The 19,113-nt window shown below is 36.3% G+C and overlaps 1 protein-coding gene across 7 annotated transcripts in view; it reads left to right on the top strand.

The window, feature by feature from the left end:
• The window catches only part of LOC107705620 (type I inositol 3,4-bisphosphate 4-phosphatase-like), a 54,631-nt gene extending 36,302 nt beyond the window's left edge, over window positions 1-18,329 (top strand). For 2 of the 7 annotated variants that reach the window (XM_016509006.1, XM_016509005.1), the window contains 9 exons: window positions 2,652-2,964; window positions 4,423-4,458; window positions 5,687-5,859; window positions 6,802-6,925; window positions 7,128-7,395; window positions 7,560-7,657; window positions 7,772-7,884; window positions 10,657-10,811; window positions 12,797-13,906. In XM_016509006.1, the coding sequence (XP_016364492.1) occupies window positions 2,652-2,964; window positions 4,423-4,458; window positions 5,687-5,859; window positions 6,802-6,925; window positions 7,128-7,395; window positions 7,560-7,657; window positions 7,772-7,884; window positions 10,657-10,811; window positions 12,797-12,977 (1,461 nt within the window). In that variant the 3' untranslated portion in view covers window positions 12,978-13,906. Of the gene's footprint in view, window positions 1-2,651; window positions 2,965-4,422; window positions 4,459-5,686; window positions 5,860-6,801; window positions 6,926-7,127; window positions 7,396-7,559; window positions 7,658-7,771; window positions 7,885-10,656; window positions 10,812-12,796; window positions 13,908-16,936 lie in introns of those variants that run through there. The other 5 variants (XM_016509008.1, XM_016509009.1, XM_016509011.1 and 2 more) reach the window with 5 other exon arrangements.
• The last annotated feature ends 784 nt before the right edge of the window (window positions 18,330-19,113 follow it).

Below are 19,113 nucleotides of genomic sequence, written 5' to 3'. Positions count from 1 at the left end.
AAGGTTTCTAAAAAAAATAATGAATAGAGCATAATATATAGGCTACAACAAGGTTTAATCTGGCCGCAGACAAAGTCCCTTTCGCCGCAGAGGAACACAACCGGGGTTGCCTGATATAAAGAGACGTAATCTCCGAAACAGAGCTTCCCAATTGCGCAATACGGAAATATCTGCTAAGTGTGTTACTTATTTTTGTCAATCTGGCAACCATGTGCACGCGCTCTCTCTCCACTGTGGATAAACGTGCTGGCTTTCTGAAAACACTGGTTAGCTTGCAGTTTAGCGATTTCCACTTCAATATTCTATTCTCAGAAAAGTGTAATTCATCAAGTGTTCATTTATGAGAGAGAGGCTGTGTATGTCTGAATTACCACCGTTTTGCCGTGTTTCTCTATTAACAGTGAAGCTGTGGATTTAATTGCTTTACAAACTATGATGTTACCAGCTCCTTGTTGAGAAAGCTAATGTAGCTCTTCAGCGATTAAGCTATTTTATTGATAAAATTGCGGAGCAGCGCTAAAAAGTTTGTCTGACCGCTAAAAAGAATGTGCGCGCGCGCGGCGGTGAGGTGAAATTCAGTGCAGTCCCGTATCGTGATATGTATCGTACCTTGATCTCTGTATCGCGATATGTATCGTATCGTGACTTTGCTGGTGATACACAGCCCTAATATTTACACAACATTTTCACTATTCCCTAACAGCAGTTTGGATATATGAATCAAAATATTTTGTAATCTGGTGTAAATGTGTTCAGATCTATTGTTAATCTTGACACATCTATACTACCATTCAAAAGTTTGGAGTCAGTAAGTTTTTGAAAGAAGTCTCTCATGCTTACCAAGCATTTATTTGCTAAAAAAAAATATTGTGTAGTAGTCATATCTTTAACTATTTTCTATTTTAGTATATTTTTAAAATGTAATTTATTCCTGTGATGGCAAAGCTGAATTTTCAGCATCATTACTCCAGTCTTCACAGTTTCACATGATCCTTCAGAAAACATTCTAATATGCTAATTTTGGTGTACAAGAAACATTTCTTATTATTATCATTGTTGAAAACTGTTGTTCTGCTTAATATTTGGTGCATATCATGTTACATTTTTTTTTAGTATTCTTTAATGAATAAAAGGGCTGGGCGATAAAACGATAACTATAATTCTCGCGATATAATTTTCCTAGATAAAACGATAACAAGAGTTCGATAACTGTTCGATATAATGTTTATGCGCCAAAAGTGGAACGAAACAGCGCTATTCATTTCTGCTTGACTCAAAGTTGAAACGGCAGCGCAGCGCGATCTCACTAGAGTAGATGCGTTTACTCGCTGATAAGTCTAAGTCACGCAAGCACTAAACAGCGCCATGGTATTGTGGCAGAAATGTGGGATATTCATATCGAATTTTATTATATTATTAATGTAGACATGTATTAAAGGAGTAATGGAATATAATTACAGTATTTTTTGTTTTTAAGTTATAGTGTTTGTGCACTTATACTAAATGTATTTAGACTACTGTTTTTCATACAAATACCTAGAAACCATAAAGTTACATTTTTACCATGGTATTGAGGTGCTGTATGTGTGGTTTAACTGTGGTTATCATGATCTAAATGTATGCTACTATGGAAGACCAATGGTTAATGTTAGTAAAACTCAAACAGTCAGAATAATTAAATTTCATCATATAAAAATGAGGTTGTGACAATGTTTACAGTCGTTACTGTTTTTGATAATGAACATAAATTTACATCTGCATCCTAATTCAAGCTACTACTGTCAACTCAACTCAAACTACTGTCAAATGTGCATTTCTAAGAGACCAAAAAAATGTCATATTATTAATATTGCAGCCTGCACTGCAAACTGTGCTGAAGATACATGTCATCAAAGTCAGGCAACACAAACCTGGTTCATGATTTGAAACTATCACTCATTAGAACATGCAGAAGCTAAGAAATACATTTTTCTATTAATATATTTATTTTGTTAAGGAAAAATGACTGGAAGAGTGCTCCAAATGTGAATTCAACAATGTGAAGTGTTTATCATGTTCTGACCATAAAGAGTCACCATAATTTTTTTAGCCATATCGCCCAGCCCTAAATAAACTGATTTTTTTTTTTTTTGGTGACAGTGTAAAAGTTTTACTGTCACATTTGATCAGTTTATCAATTTGATAAGGTTTTGGTTTGGGTTAAAGTTTAATTTTATCAAGTTTGCTCAATATTAATTTTATTGAAACCCAGATGAAGAAAATTGAAACCCAGATAAAGAAAATACTCCCCAAAAATCCCTAAACTAACTGTTTTTCCTAAAACAATAAACATTATTATTATTATTATAAAAATGCATGCTTTCATTGTCTTACACATAAAACACAGCAAATACACAACTTTGACCATTTATCAATGTAAATAAAAGCCTAAATTAAATATGTTCATCATATAAAGTAGATTGTGTCTCTTCAGAAGAAACTACTCGATTCAGATGGATTACTTTTACTGTGTTGTTATGAATTTTTTGAAGTGTTCAAGTTTGGGGGGGACAGAAATCTCTGAATGAGTGCATCATTCTGTTTAAAAAATTTTAAATGCATGTTTTTGTGCGCAAAATTTGTACTTTGTACAAACAGTTTCTTTGTTACAGGAAAAGGTGTGGGGGAATGTTGACAAAAGTCTAGAGTGTATCATCCAGCGAGTGGATAAACTGCTGCAGAGGGACCGTCTGCACAGCAGCAGCAGTGAGGACATGTTCCAGACTGACCAGCAAAGTGGCACCAGTAAGAAAGGTAATGGGAAAACAAAAGCCTTCTGGATCAACCCTGTCTGCATGGAGGAGCCTTCCTCGGTCCCTGAACCGCAACAGCAGTCGCCTTCACTATCACCGTCACCATCATCACCTTCATCTTCACCACCCGATCTGAACCCTGCATGCCCTGTTAATGCAGAAACGCATGCCTGTAGGTGCCTTTCACTGTCTTGTTCACGCCTTCTCTCTCTGTTATATTTTTGAGAACAGCATGGAGTCTAGTAGGCAGAGTCTTATATTATTTTGCCTTTCTGCACTCTGCTTCACATTCTCTGCTGCTTGTCCCTTGTATTTGCATAGTGGTACACACACTAACATGTACATACTCATTTCTTCTTTCTATTTCTAGTTATTACACTTTCAGTCTCTGTTTTTCACGAACACTGTCACCTGTTCATCTTCAAACAGGTTTGCATGCTGCCATAGCAACAAGCATTTATATTACGCTAACTTGACTGGTTGTGGCTAGAAATTCTTCTCTCATTGTTTCTAATCCACCTCATCCTCTTTATTTTTTTACCTAGGTATCTATGGTACATCGTTGTGTATGTGTCTGATTTTAAAGAGTCTAGTACCGTAATATGTGACCCTGGACCACAAAACCAGTCTTAAGTCGCTGGGGTATATTTGTAGCAATAGCCAAAAATACATTGTATGGGTCAAAATTATCGATTTTTTTATGCCAAAAATCATTAGGATATTAAGTAAAGATCATGTTTACTTAAATTTACAAAATGTCTTCCATGAAGACATTTTGTAAATTTCCTACCATAAATATATAAAAACTTAATTTTTGATTAGTAATATGCATTGCTAAGAACTTCATTCGGACAACTTTAAAGGCGATTTTCTCAGTATTTAGATTTTTTTGCTCCCTCAGATTCCAGATTTTCAAATAGTTGTATCTCAGCCAAATATTGTCCTATCCTAACAAACCATACATCAACAGAAAGCTTATTTATTTAGCTTTCAGATGATGTATAAATCTCAATTTCAAAAAACTGACCCTTATGACTGGTTTTGTGGTCCAGGGTCACATATGTGTATATTTGTTTACCTTTTGCCAAAACAAAGCAATATGAATGTATGGAAAAACTGACATCCAAGTGCATTCCACAGTTTATGTTAACGAGTGTGTGTTGTCTCTGTGTGACTCTCTGTTGATGTGCCATATCTCTGGAACATGTTTCTGGAACATTCTGTTGTTTGACCCAGCATATTTGCCTACTGTGAACATGTGACCGGGTGCTCTCGTTTGATTGGCTGGCTGGTCAACAGGCTCTCAGGCTGGCTGTCTGGTGCTGGCTGTCTGTGCCAGTTAGTCACTTGGCAGTACCAGCATGCTGTGATTTACAGTTGTCTTTTACATTATATAATGACTATGAAATCATTAGCTTGCAAGGCAGCTGTGAATATTACTTACTTGCATATTACTTCTAGACAATCCTTTGCAACATTCCACTTTGTATTTGAGTGGAAAAGTAGTTGTTAAATCTTCATTTTAAAGTTTCTGCTGTCTTATGTTGCGTTCAATGTCTGTGAGCTGCGTGTGCTATGCTAGTTGCACTCGCTAAGTTAACTGTTGCATGTTGCACCTCCATCCCTATAGATGGCAGCAGCAGCAGTGGAGAGGAGAGTTACCCAGGTAAGAACCCCTCCCCCTCCCTTAGGCTTATGCGCTTACGCTGAATAAGTGTTCACTTTTATGTCACATCTGTTGTTGTTCATCCTTGTTAATGGTGTTACTTGTAAACTTGTCATTGCTACTGTTTTCTGAACTCTTGTGTCCTTGGTTACCTTTAAAGTCCCCGTGAATTGGTTACCCCCAATGTGTTGACATTTTTTATTTAAACAGGAAGTCGGGGCAAGACGTATCAAAGAGGTTTTTTTTAAATGTCCAATAGCGTTTAGTTTATACTAAATGTAAATCACTCTGATAGGAAGCATATTTAGTCTAGTGGTATTTTAAATTTTTGGGGGGAACAGACATTCCAGTTCTAGAAATTTGATTAGAAAAAATGTTTTTTGAGTCTGTATTCTTGAAAGACAGGCATTGCAATTTGTATAGGCATATATCTTCTAAAAGCAATTTTTGTAAATGTTTACAATTAAACTAGTATAGAAATGATAAAATGTTAAAGGGTTAGTTCTCCCAAAAATGAAAATTCAGTCATGTCGTTCCAATCCCATAAGACTTTCGTTCATCTTCAAAACATATATGAACGTATTTTAAATGAAACCTGAGAGATTTTTGTCCCCCAAAACCTTAACAAGTTCATTAAAAAAATCACAAAATGTAATCCATATGAATCAAGCTTTTTAATCAAGCCTTCTAAAGAAACACAATCCCTTTAATGTAGGCTTTTATTCACATATAAACATTGATTATATACATAGAGCACATCAAATGGTCAACGGAAGGTCAAACCTAATTGGTTCTTCAAACTTGAGTTCACTGGTTCTCACACATTGCGTAAGCTTCAGTTTACCATTTATTTGTTGAGCATAAATTGTTCAATTCATATGGATTACTTTTACTATGTCTTTAATGAACTTGAATCTTTGATGGAATGGAATTTCAATGGAGGGACAAAAATCTTTCAGGTTTCCTTGCCGTTTCCTTGTGTTTCAAAGATAAATGAAAGTCTAATGGTTTTGGAACCACAGGAGGGTAAGTAAATGATGACAGAATCCGCTGTCATCCGGGAATAACCGGGAATTATTCTTATTGGATTAATACACAGACTAAAAGCAACAAAACTTAAAATTTTTATTTCATGGGGTCTTTAAAGTGAAACATGAGATTTTAAAGAAACATATGAAGATGTCATGTTTAATAAAGATAATAGCAGCAGATTCTCTTTGTGTGTCAGGTGAGTGGAGCGAAGCCCTGTATCCCCTCTTGACAACCCTAACAGAGTGTGTGGCCATGATGAGTGACAAAGCCAAGAAGTCAATGGTTTTCTTGCTCATGCAAGACAGCGCACCCACCATCGCAATGGACCTCAACCTGCAGTACCGCCGAGACGTGGTCTTCTGCCAGACAGTTAGTTCTAAAACACACATTAGTGAACACTTCCATGACCTTAAAGGAATAGTTCACACTTAAAAATCATTTACTCGACCTCATGTCTTTCCAAGCCTAGAAGACTTTTGTTCATCTTTAAAACACAAATGAAGATATTTTTAATAAAACCTGAGAGATGTCTGCCACTGAATTGAAAGTCAATTCAGTGAGAGACTGTAAAAGAAACTGAAATTAATCGAGCAGTTAAATTCAAGTCTTCTGAAGAGAAACGATTGCTTTATATGATGAACAGATTTCATTTAGGCTTTTATTTACATCTAAAAACATTGTTTAACATCATAGAGCACATCAAATATGGTGAACGGCAGTTCAACCGCACTTGCTTGACACACAAGAACAAACCTCATTAGCAAGCAAGTTTGAGCTTCTGTTTACCATATTTATCGTGCTCAATGTATGTGCACTGATCAGTGAATCAAATCTTTTCATCGTATAAAGTGATGATGTCTCTTTAAGTCAGAAGTCAGAAAGAGCTTAATTGCTAAGTGTTTACACACACAAGGAATTTGTCTTGGCGACAGGAGCTTCCAGTGCAGAAGAAAGTACAGACATAGTGCAAACATACATGATAGTGCAGACATGCATAGGAATTACACAGTAGAGATGATATATAACACTAATATAAGAAAAAATAAAAATTAAATAATGCAATATAATAGTAGAAATACAGAGAAAAAACATGTAATTGTTTTAATGAGTGTACAGATATTTACATGTGTACAGTTCGTGTAGTTTACAAATGTACAATTGAGAAAACTTTGAATAAATTGCTTGATTGATATGGATTTCTTTTACAATGTCTTTATGAACTTTTCATAGTGTCAAAGTTTTGGATGAATGGTCTGTTTTTCTGTAATTCTCTGACATGTCTTCTTGCTCTGTTTTTTTGCCTCTCTTAAGCTCACAGCACTAATTTGTGGCTTCATCATCAAACTGAGAAACTGTCTCCGTGACGACGGTTTCCTGAGACAGCTTTACACCATCGGTCTGCTTGCTCAGTTCGAGTGCCTATTAAGTACTTACGGTAAACACACACTTACACACATATAGTATGCCCATACTTTGCAACTGGATACACAGTGACCACTGAATCAAAGCACTTGTTATATAAACTCATTTAGGGCACAGTTCTTCTTCATTATTTCTCTGTGAGTGAAGCACTCTGTTTTGAATCACGCTGCACTGGGTACAGTGATTTTGCTTTGTTGTGTGTGTGTGTTTCCCAGGAGAGGAGTTAGCCATGTTAGAGGACATGAGCATAGGAATAATGGACCTTCGGAATGTGACATTCAAGGTGACGCAGGCCATCTCTACCTCTTCCCCCGACATGCTGCCTGTGATCACCGGAAATCGAGACGGGTTCAATGTTCGCATCCCACTCCCGGGAAGCATGTTTGATGCATTGCCAAGGGAGATCCAGAACGGCATGCTGCTGCGGGTACAGCCGGTGCTGTTCAACGTGGGCATCAACGAGCAGCAAACGCTCGCCGAGAAGTGAGTCCTGATTCTGTAAAACACCCCTCAAGAGTGCTTGCATAACATCAACAAATAGCATGATATCATAATTGTTTGTTTTATCTGATCTCTTTTTCAGTTTGGCATACACTTGTGTTCATATTGAAGATATCTAAAGGGAATTCAAAATGTTTGTGTCGTAGGTTTGGAGACACGTCGCTTCAGGAGCTCATCAATGTGGAGAGCCTGGCACGTCTTAGCTCTTACTACCAGCAGTTCAAAGAGGTTTTACCTGATGACTGTAAGTCATCACTCTCTCTCATGTTTTTTTTCCCTCTCTACATAATAAAAAAGAAATTATTGCAAGATTTGAATTATGCAAGTCACTCTGGTTTTAATTTTCTCTCTCTCATAGGTCTTCCTCGCTCTCGTATTCAGACGTGCCTCCCAGAGCTGTTGCGGTTCCTTGGTCAAAATGTTCATGCTAGGAAAAATAAAAATGTAGACATCTTGTGGCAGGCTGCAGAGGTAACAGTTCTCCTACTTAGGGCCCTATCATACATCCGGCGCCAGGCGCGACGCAAGTGTTTTTTGCTAGTTTCAGCCCGACCCAGTTGTCATTTTCACATCCTGTGCCACGTTGTTTAAATAGCAAATACATCTGCGCCCATGGGCGTGCTGGTCTGAAAACGAGGTGTGTTCAGGCGCATTGCTGGTGCGTTGCTATTTACATGTCATAATGGATAGTCTTTGCATGTATCAGAATTACGTGCACAAACAGATCCATTCCCTCACTAGAGAAGCGTTCAGTTTTTCCGCTTGCAAATTCCGCCATGTAAATAGCGAATCCGCCATGGCGCGAGCGCAACTGGCTTTTAAAGGGAATGGGAGATGAGACTCTGATTGGTTTATGGCATGTTACGCCCAAAACACACCCATTACTCATTAAGAGAATAGGGACAACCCTTTTAGACCATGCGCCGGGCGTGCCGACCATTTTTCCCGTCCTTAAACTAGCAAAAGTGGATTCGGATACGCACTAAGCGCAATTGCGCCGTGCACTTTAAACCATGCGCTTAGATCGTTAAAATAGGGCCCCTAATGTGACACAATAAAGGGTGAAACAACTAAATTATATTCAAAGAATTGCTCAAACCCATTTAGCATTGATTTCATTTAAAACTATTCTCATTCAAAAAAAAAAACGTAGAAAAAAACCATCACCCATAGTGTTCATGTCCGAAATACAGTAGAATCCATGTTTGAGTGCAAAAACATCTCATTTGGCTCATCTCATTTGTACTGACAAATGAGTTTTTGTTTTGAGGTGAAATCACAGCAATTTATCACTTAATTATTGTACAGTTAGACAAAGAGAAAAAAGCTAAATAAAACCCTGAAAAAAAGTCAAATAAATCTTAGATACTGATAATCCAATAGAAGTCGACATTTTACGAAATGTAATTTGCATTGATGCATTTTGCTACAGCTTCATGCACATAGGCGTAATGCTTGTACAGGTATATTGGCTGATCACATTCAGTAATTTTCCATGTGTAGTTATAATTAAGCTACAGGTTTTGTGAAGTCGAGCTAAAGTGTCTAAGAATACGCATCGCACGTCACCTCTGGCTTTTGACACAAGCCCACAACATTGAGGTCAATTGTAGTCTGATAATTATGATTTCAGTCGGTTTACAAGACATTTTTAAAAAACGAATTATTGTTTAAGTTAAGCTGAAATCTAACTTAAAAATGCATATAATGGGCCTCATTCATGAAACATTCGTAAATATATGAGTAAATTCTGAGTAATTTATGCGTTAAACGGACCATCCCGAAAACTCTCCTCCGGATTCACAAATACTTCCTAAAGGTCAGATTTGATAGTTAAACGTGTGTGTATTAATGAATTCCAATCATTCGTAAAAAGGGTGCGCATGCACGCTCATTCACAATTAGCATATTCCCCGCCTATGAATTTCAGCTACGCAAATTACGTATCTAGGAATGGTGTGGAATCCTTTGTATTCAATTCTCAGGTTTGGCAAGTTATATTGCATAAATGCATAAGAGACTAATAGGCTATATGCCTAATAATAAATTAATGTGTCCACCAGAGCGTTTTTAGCCAGCTAACATAATGCCTGGTGCTCTTCTGAAAACGACCAGCTGGTGGAGCTTTGGAAGCACTGCATTTTATTGGAGTGACGCGTTGTTTGCTATGTTATATTCACGGCAGAAACATGTTATGAGTATCTTATTTTGAAGAATATAATTGAATATAAAAATGCAGTAACCAGCAATATTAACTTCTCCATTGATGTGTTGTACAAGTATGATGGTTGGTCAATGTAGTGTTTGTCCCACCCCTCCTCCACTGTGATTGGACGGCTGTGTAAAAAGGGAAAGTGACGAGCTCTGCGTTTTTACCCAAAGTTAAAGAGTAAAAAATTTGAAAAAAAAAAAAGACAGGGCAAATGAACTCGTTAAATGTTTGTCTAAAAGAATACAGAACGTTTGAATGTTTTATGCATCATTTACACGTGGTAGGGAGCAGGTGTAAATTTATTTCGTATCAACTAATATTTTCAAAATACGAACATTTTCATGAATCCGAAAATTTAAGTCTGAACGACTTTCCAAATGGTTTACACAAAAATTCGTTCTGCTCGTGTTTCATGAATGAGGCCCAATAAGTGTAAAAACATTGCTTAATTCAGTGGTTTTCAACCAGAGGGGGGAGACTTAAATTATTTACTTAAAAAATCTAAAATCACAAAATATCAAACTGAAATCATGTTTCTTTATTCCTTCCTCAAAAACTATTTTTATTATTAAATAATATACAGAATTAGAATCTTTGTTGTTCTGTGATCACAAAAGGATTTATCTTTTATTTAATATATCAACACTCCCAGTTTCTGCTAATAATAAAGTTTGAAAACAAGGTGTATTATCATAATTACTGCACAAATACGTCATATATTCAAATACAAATACACTAATACCTGTCTTAGCCAATATTAGGGACCTTCGAAAATTGTGTTGGATCATGAGGGGCCTTGAAGTCAAAAAGGATTGAGAACCACTGCGTTAATTGGTGCACCCTTAATATCAAATGAACATATGTAGTCAAAAAAAAAATTTGTTTTAGTTCAGCACAGTACCAACAGAGTTTGCATTTAAGATGTTTTAAGTGGTACTAGTTCCATTTCAAAAGACACTTGAATGCCAAACTGGAATAAGTGTGAATATGTAGTTGGCTGTAACACAATATTTGTGCCCCTTCACGCTCAGATTTGTCGGCGACTGAATGGAGTACGTTTTACCAGCTGTAAAAGTGCCAAAGACCGCACTGCTATGTCAGTGACTTTGGAGCAGTGTCTGATCCTGCAGCACGAGCACGGCATGGCCCCGCAGGTCTTCACCCAGGCCCTCGACTGCATGCGCAGGTAAGACACCTGAACAACTGCCTGCACTTCAATTCATAAGCATCGCACGCTTGGGGATGTGCCTCCCTCTTTTTCTTTTTCTCTTTTCTTCCTTTCTCTTTCTCTCTGAAAGATCCCCTCCAGTGCATCATCCCTCATTGCTTGCAGCTTCTTGGTGTTTGCAGTAACACTTTTCTGTCTTTGTTTCTCTGTGGCTTATGTGGCCTAATATGTTCATTACTTTTATATTTACTCACTTGTTTGGAGTGTTTGTTCCTTTCCACTTCACCCTTCCATCTTTTGTCCCTTCTCTCCATGCTCTACAAGAGGCATAAACACAACTAAATCGCTCCTGTAGAGTGTGAGGAAATGTTGAAACTTTGAATCTGCTGATTTCTTTGGCTGTCTGCTTGCCAGATGTTCTGTGCTTATAAATAAGAGTATGAAATTCAAAGGGTTTTGTCCCATAATTCTCTCCTCTTGTCTCCTGTGCAACCTAAGGACAGATCTAAACAAACATATGTAGTTCAATTTAAAACTGTATCTGTCCTGTGAAAGCTGATGAAAAAGACAAGAGGAGTACAGGAAGGTTTTGTTGCTGTTTTATAGAGTCTCAGTAAACACTCAATGGTAACGCTTTACAATAAGGTTTCACATCATTTACACTAGTTAATGCATTAGGTCTCATAAACTAACTAGCAACGGACAATGCTTTTACAGCTTCTACTACTGTTTGGGGTCAGTAAGATTTCCCTTTTTTTTTTTTCTTCTTTTTTTTTTTGGTTACATGATTTCCTCAAAAATATCAATAAGCACAACTGTTTTCAGCATTGATAATAACAAGAAATGACCACACCAGCATATTTGAATGATTTCTGAAGGATCAAGTGACTCTAAAGTCTTTTTTTTTTTTTTTTTTGAAAAAAGGTTCACAATATTATTGTTTTGCTGTATGTTTGCTCAAATAAAATCAGCCTTGGTGAGAGTAAGGGACTTTAAAAGACATAAAAATGTTATTGACTTTTGAACGGTGTATACTAATATAAATTATGATTTGTATAAATTAGCATTACTTAGTATATTATGATCAAACTATATTAAAAAGTAATCAAATCAAAGTATTCCAACAAAGTATAGAATAACACATTTACAAATTAACATTTACCTTAAGTAGATAAAAATAAATGCTGTAAAAACTGTTCTTCATTGTTAGTTCATAATATCTAATTAATTAACCAAGGTTAATAAATTAGATGTTAAGTAAAAGTATTGCCCACAATGCACTGTGCATGGTCTGCCACTGCGCTGTGCTGCTGTGTGTGTGTGTGTGTTTGTGTGTGTGTGTGTGTGTTTGTGTGTGTGTGTGTGTGTGTGTGTGAGATTGAGTAACTGCAAATAAATAATCTCAAAGAAAGCCAGCAGTCTATCAAAAATGTACCTTCCTTCAAGCCTGGATACAAAACAGATGGATCACCTACTAGACAAAGAGATACTGTACGCAAGATTGTTTTTATGTTTGCAGTTGGTTTGTTATGATGGCTCTGTTGGCCTGTTGCATGATGGGAGGACGCAGTACGCTTGATTTGCATGGCCCAGTGCTGACAGCAGCAGCAGCTCTACGTACGCCCTTTTCTGTCCAACATGGAGAAGCCATCTCTCTAACTTTCTTTACTTTAAATGGCAAAGACGCAGAACATCACTCACAATTTTCTCTTTCTTTATTCTCTCTCCTTCCCTTCTCTGTGTCTGTATTTCTTTTCTTAATTCACATTGTCTGTTTTCTGTCTTGGATTTACATTTTCTTGGCATCCATATCTGACGGATGGACTCGACTCAACACTTTTTCATCATGTCTGCAATTGATTTTTCATTTCATTTTTACTTTACATTAATGTTGGAACCACCACAACGGTCACGTTACCACATCCTGTGCATGTCGCCCCATTCTGTTTGCCCCTGCCACCACTCCCTCGTCACTGTCCCTCCGTCCCTGCCCCTCTCTGCAGCATTGGGACCAGGGAGGGGGTAACTCAGAAGAACCTGAGCGGCTTATTGCCCATACGTGACTTCAGGCTGGACCCCAGTCTGCTCTACTCTCTGCCCCTTCTGGCCCTGAGCCCAAACCTGCTCATCGTCTGGGTGTTCCTCAGCATTGCCTACCTGCTGGCCAAACTCCGCTGCAGCTGAGCCTGAGACCCCCTTTTTCCATTTTTCTTTCTCTCTCTCCCTCGCTTTGGCTGTCTCAGCACTTCCTTTCTCTGTTTTTCTGTTTCTTCCTCCTCTGGGTGAGGAGCTGTGTGCAGACAATGCTGAATTATTTCTGGTTGATTCAGCTCTTCTCTCTAACAGCCATTCTAAAGGTCTTGGTGTTCATTTCTGCCTTACCTCTCTCTCTCTCTCTCTCTCTCTCTCTCTCCTTAAGTAATCATGGATGAGAAAAGTTTGTACAATAATTTGTGACATATTACAAATATTCTGATTCTATTTTAGAGGGTATGTTGAAAATAGATATTCATATATATTTAAGACATTGATTTATTTATTCAATACTAATTATTCTTATAATATTGAACTGTTTTATTTGTGTTATTATAACAAACTATTTTTAGGCACATGCATATAGTGTGCTAGTGGTCGATTCAATATGTATATAATAGAGTGCATTAGTGCCTGCACATTTTTTCAGCTGTGTTTGTTCCGGAAGTATTTTTTTCCACTCCATTTTTTTTTCCATAGGGATTTTTTAAAAAGTGTTTGTTAAAATGTTATAAGCCATGTACCAAGCCAAACAGCTAAAAGGTGAATCACAACATCATAAACATAAAATTTGAAAAATATGTATTCTGAAACTGGACAAAAGACAAAGGTACAAAACTGTATACTTAACAGCTTTAGTAAGGGGAAAAAACTACAATCCCATTAAGCATTGCAAATTACTATCAAATCAAAAACTAAATTGTTTGCCGCCAATTTCTGATTGGTGGAATTTTCTGTACAGAATCATGGGTAATATAGTTTTTCACCATGAATTCAACTGGGTTTTTTTTCTTTGTTTTTTTTTGTAATGCGAACAGATGGCTTCAGCAAAAGTGTATACCATTCGATCTTGAAAATCACAGTACTTCTGTCTTTAAAGGTTTATAAGTCATCGTTAAAAGTAAATTTCCCTATGGAGAAAATGAAATGATTTTTACTTCCAGAACCTGACTGTTGCACTCTATAATGAGATATTGTTATTCTGTAACAGTATCATGAAATTTTCTAGTTATTTTTGTGGTCGATTTTGTTGCGTCTTCCATGTGTTTCAATCTAAATGCAAAGATAAGGCCTGGCCAAAGCTAATCTCAACTATCATCGCACTTGCTTTAAAAATGTATTGCACTTTAGGGTGTTAAGTGTGTTCATGTCTTCCCATGTTTAGCTGGAAGAATGTTGCTCTTTTACCAAGATTGGTCTGCACTAACCTGTTTGCAGCCTTTCCAATGACACAATTAAATTTGGCCAAATAAGATTGTATTTTCAGTCAGGGAACTTGAAATATGCACTTGAGAATTACTTTTCATTAAGATTTTGTTTCATGTCTATAAAGATGTTTTCACTGTCAGCTGACAGGAGGTACTTGGCAATAGGTTTAATGGGTATTTTGTGTAAATAAATGTTCCGGGTTCAGCACAAGATCCGTTGACCGCATCTGAGGCATGCAACCGATTACAAGATCATTTCGGTTTGCCTCTCAATTTTTTAAAACAAACAACCTTATTTACATTAATGCACTAACAGTGAAAGTCTATGGAGTAAAATTTACAATTTTGAAAATACAACCATGTACAGCTTCCATTATAAGTGCATTACTGCAGATTTGTTTCTTTAACGATGTCTAGATTGCGTTGGTTGAATTTTTGCTTGTGTCAAATCTGGAACAGACTTTTAAGATGTATCTGTTTAGATACCAAGAGTATCCACATGTTGCTTTAAGTAAAGGCACTTATGCAGTAATGATGACCAGAATGTATGATCTTTTACCAAAACAAATCACTTTGTTTCCTAACCATTGCATACAGGCTGCAAATCATCAGACTACTTCCCTTCTTTATATGTAAATATATATTTTATATGTAAATGTTTACGATAATGATTGGAAATGAGATAATTTTACAGGACTCTGTTTAATTGTGCTTCCCTTTGTGCCAAATTAGAAATGGCCTCTCTGTGCTTTGTAAACATGCCACGGCCAGTACATCTGCTGTTTACAAGTTAGCACCGCTTGATCCTACATGCTCTAAAATGCTGCCCAATACAAGAACTTTATGTATAAAAAATAACCCTCACCAGGCCGCAGAAAAGTGTGCATTTCAACTGACCCACGAAAGAAAATGACTGTCTCAAAATATCTCCATTCATTCATTTATAATGATGTTGCAGCTCTGAGAGTCTGTCTTTGCTAAGTTTGCTTTAAAATGTCAGAGATGACGCCTAGACTTTTTCCTGTATGCTTTAAATTATGTTGGATAATGTTTCTAGCTGTTTTCTGAGATTACATCTTATACAGCAAGTTGGAGAAAGGTTTTGATGACTAAGTTTGAAGTCTCGTAGGTTAGATAGAGACAGTCTCAGTTTAGCTGAATGTCATTGGTAGGTTTAAACGAATAGAATTTAAAGATTGGTCTCAGTTTAGGTATGATCGTTTTAAATTTTGAGACTTGGTTTTAGGTAAGGCTGCATTATTATGACAAAAATTCAAATATTATGATTATTTCCCATGATACTGTAATCTCAGTTATGAATTTCATTTGATAAAATTTATTTTAAAACAGAAATACAGGTTATTACAAAAAATTTGACTGATTAACACAATGTACGCGTTTGTGATTGGTTACAATGTTTAATCGGGGAAAAAATCGTTCTAAAACAGAATGTTGTACTAGATGCTGACAAAATCCTAATCAAAAGTTTTTGGATTAATTATGCAGCCCTAGTTTTAGGGAGAAGTTGTAGATTTTAATCAATGGACTATGTTGGTGAATATTTTGAGAAATAAGTATCTTGGATTAGGGAATAGTTTTATGGACTGGTTTGGTTTGCGCTTTTGTTTTTATTGAACTTTCATGCTCAGAGAATCCTATTTTAGAAAGGTAATATACAATACGGAGTGTTGTTTTTATGCTTCTTACAGCATTCGTAAATGCAAAAATTAGAATTGTGATCATTTATGCACCTTTGTGTGTTTCTTTCTGTAGTGGAATTTAAAAGATATTTAGCAGAGTCTCCAAGCTACTCTTTTCCATACAGTTTTTTTCATATGACTTTTCAGCATGAACATTCTTTAGAATTTCTCCTTTTGTGTTTCATGAAAGAACGTCAGTCATATGGGTTTGGAATGACATGAGAAGGACAGATTCCACTGTTGTTTCATTTCTAATTGGTCAGTTTGGTAAACAAAAGCCTACACCTGTAAATCGTACCAAAACATGCAAACTGACATTTACATTTACATTACAACAGTTGCATCGCTAAATAAGTTTAATTTAATTATTTGATTGTTGTTATTTGGATATTACTAAGATATTTACATGCAAGCACATTTTTGAAAGTATATCTTTATATGTAAGAAAATAAATAAATAAATAAAAAGTTAGGCAAGGATGTAAAACAGACTTTTTGGATTTCCAATAAGACGGACATGCAATAGTTGGCCTGATCAAATATAATTATTTACCATATAATTGTTTACCATACCCTAATAAGCAACCAGTCTTAATCTTAATGATTTATTTTCATTTCTGTCAGATTTGATCAGAGCATTAACTGCCTGTGTGTTACCATTTTAGTGACTTTAGTGAACTTTTAGTGACCCACTTCTCTTATGCCCAGAGGGATGTTGCATTAGCATTTTCAACTTATGTTAACTGTATTGTGACGTGGTTTGTTTGTTTATTCTGCCTTTTTTTTTTTTTTTATAACTTGCTTTCACCACCCTCATTCTGTGTTCACCCATAATACTCATGCTCATAACACTGCTGAAATGTCTGCTGCCATCTTTTGTGGCTGTGCTAGTTTTTGCTAGTGATTTTTCTAAACATGGCTTCATGTTCTGTTTGTTTTCTGCCTGTTTTCACACACTCAATCCCGCCCCTTTCTCCTGCCAGTGAGGGCTGCCGCCGTGAGAATACCATGAAGAACGTTGGATGTCGCAAGTATGCCTTTAACTGTCTGCAGCTGAAGGCCTTTCCTAAACATTACAGACCTCCCGATGGCACTTTCGGAAAAGTGGATACTTGACAAGATGACTCTTGTTTAGCCATAAGACCGTTGGATCATTAATTATGATGTTACACAAGTCCTGCACATTCTTCTCTTCTTCAAACTAAGCTACAGTAAATCCGATCAACACACAGGTTATTTCAGTATTCACCAATAGTTATTGCACATTTGCATTTCAAGCGCGAGTTTGAAGTGAAAATGTTGACTGCATTGATTTGTATTAGTAGTTGCAGACTGATCAGTTCTTTCATAAGCTCAATATCACCACACATATACATACACATAATGCTGTATTTTATCTCCTTGGCTCAATATAATGCACAATGAATTTTTGCTAGATATTTCGGAATCTTGGCCCTTTATAATGCATAGTGGAGAGTTTAGACATTTATGCTGCATTTCATATTGTATTCTTGACTATCAATAGCAAACTGTAGTTTAAGCAACACCTACTGCAGCATAACAGTATTCAGTGTCATGGCTTAAGAGTTGTCACATGACTCTTCTTGCCTTGTTTATCCCTCTCGTGTGGTGTTTGTACATTGAGGCTCCACCATTTTCAAGTGTCATTTTCCGTCCTCCCATAGACCAGCAGAAGAACTGTTGAGAAATAAACCAGGCATTTTTTTAGGTTAGCGTTGTGCGTTTTATTAATTTTTTTAAACCTCATACATTCAGACTGATCATGCATGGTCCATCCTCTCAGTTGCTTTAACTTTGAGGTTGTCCTTTATGAAAACAATGCCCTCTTCAAGTAAAAAGAATGAACTTCTGGCACATTTCTTCTGTGGAGCGTAAAAAAAAATGTTAAAGGCGATGTGAGATCAGTGTATCACTGTGTTCAGCTTCCAGCAACGACTCCTAGATGATGCTGTCATTTTGTGCTGTATTTGCTTTAACAAGAGGTACATTCATAAATGGAATATAGGTACATTGAGAGAGTACAGAATAGTACTAGGCACTTGTGAAATTGACTGTGAAATGTGAATCTGTTACAGTTGTGCCAATTTTTGTTAAAAGTTATTTTGTCGTGCATATCACTGTTGAAATTTCTCATTTTTGACACTGATGTCGTTTCAATTATTGTACGTTTTTATAATGTTATTTAAGAGAGATATGCTCACAGATTTTTGGATTGATCTTGATTTGTATTTATTTCTTTTTATGGTAATGACCTTATATCTTTTATGATGCCCTCTTAGATATATTATGTCTGTCTAGAACAGAATTCTGCTGTATTAAAATGCTATCATCAATATCTGATGCCATTAAAGAGAGAATATAAGACCATTTGACATCTCTTGTGTACTTTTTATCATGATAAAGCATATCTTTCTCTGTGCATGTTGGGATCTAAAACATGGTAAAATATCTACTAATACAATGCAATACTTTTTTTATAGCAATTTACATGTTGGTTGGAAAACTTATTTTGTCAAAATGCATGGTTCCTTTTAAATATCCGTCAATAGAGAAATATGCGTCATGCTCATAATGGTGTTCTATATCTACTACTACTAATAATAATAATTTAGAATACTTAGTACTTTTTTTTGAAAGGCCATCAATAGGGAAACCTGATTTTTGGCACCATTGGTATAGTTTCGGCTTCTGCAAGCAAGAGGTGGACACCTTACCAGACAATCCCTGATCCAATGTTGATTGCCCACAACAGAAACGTATCTCATCATTGTTCTCCTGATGAGCTACTGCTGCCCTCTTGTGTTCTGTAGACATCAATCAGACAGAGATACAACCATTTTATGAAACCATTGACATCTCTTTCTACAGAAAATATTTGAGTATTGTATTTGTAGCTTTATTGAATGACAAACACTTCACATTAGGAGGGGAAAAAAGGATGATAATGGAAGTAATAAACATACATTCAATCAAATGTCACTCCTGTTACCTGTACAAAATAATCCTGCCTCTGATAAGTGTCTCAAGGGTAGATAAAGTGGCATCATCAATATGTAGATGAAAAACAAGTGTATAATAAAAGTTACAATTTACACAGCTTTCCTGTAGTAATATGTTAGAGAGACTAACTGTATAATGA

Source organism: Sinocyclocheilus rhinocerous, unplaced genomic scaffold, assembly GCF_001515625.1.
Source record: "Sinocyclocheilus rhinocerous isolate Xijiao unplaced genomic scaffold, SAMN03320098_v1.1 scaffold504, whole genome shotgun sequence".
NCBI classification, from domain to species: domain Eukaryota; kingdom Metazoa; phylum Chordata; class Actinopteri; order Cypriniformes; family Cyprinidae; genus Sinocyclocheilus; species Sinocyclocheilus rhinocerous.
This window is presented reverse-complemented; position numbering and strand designations above follow the sequence as displayed.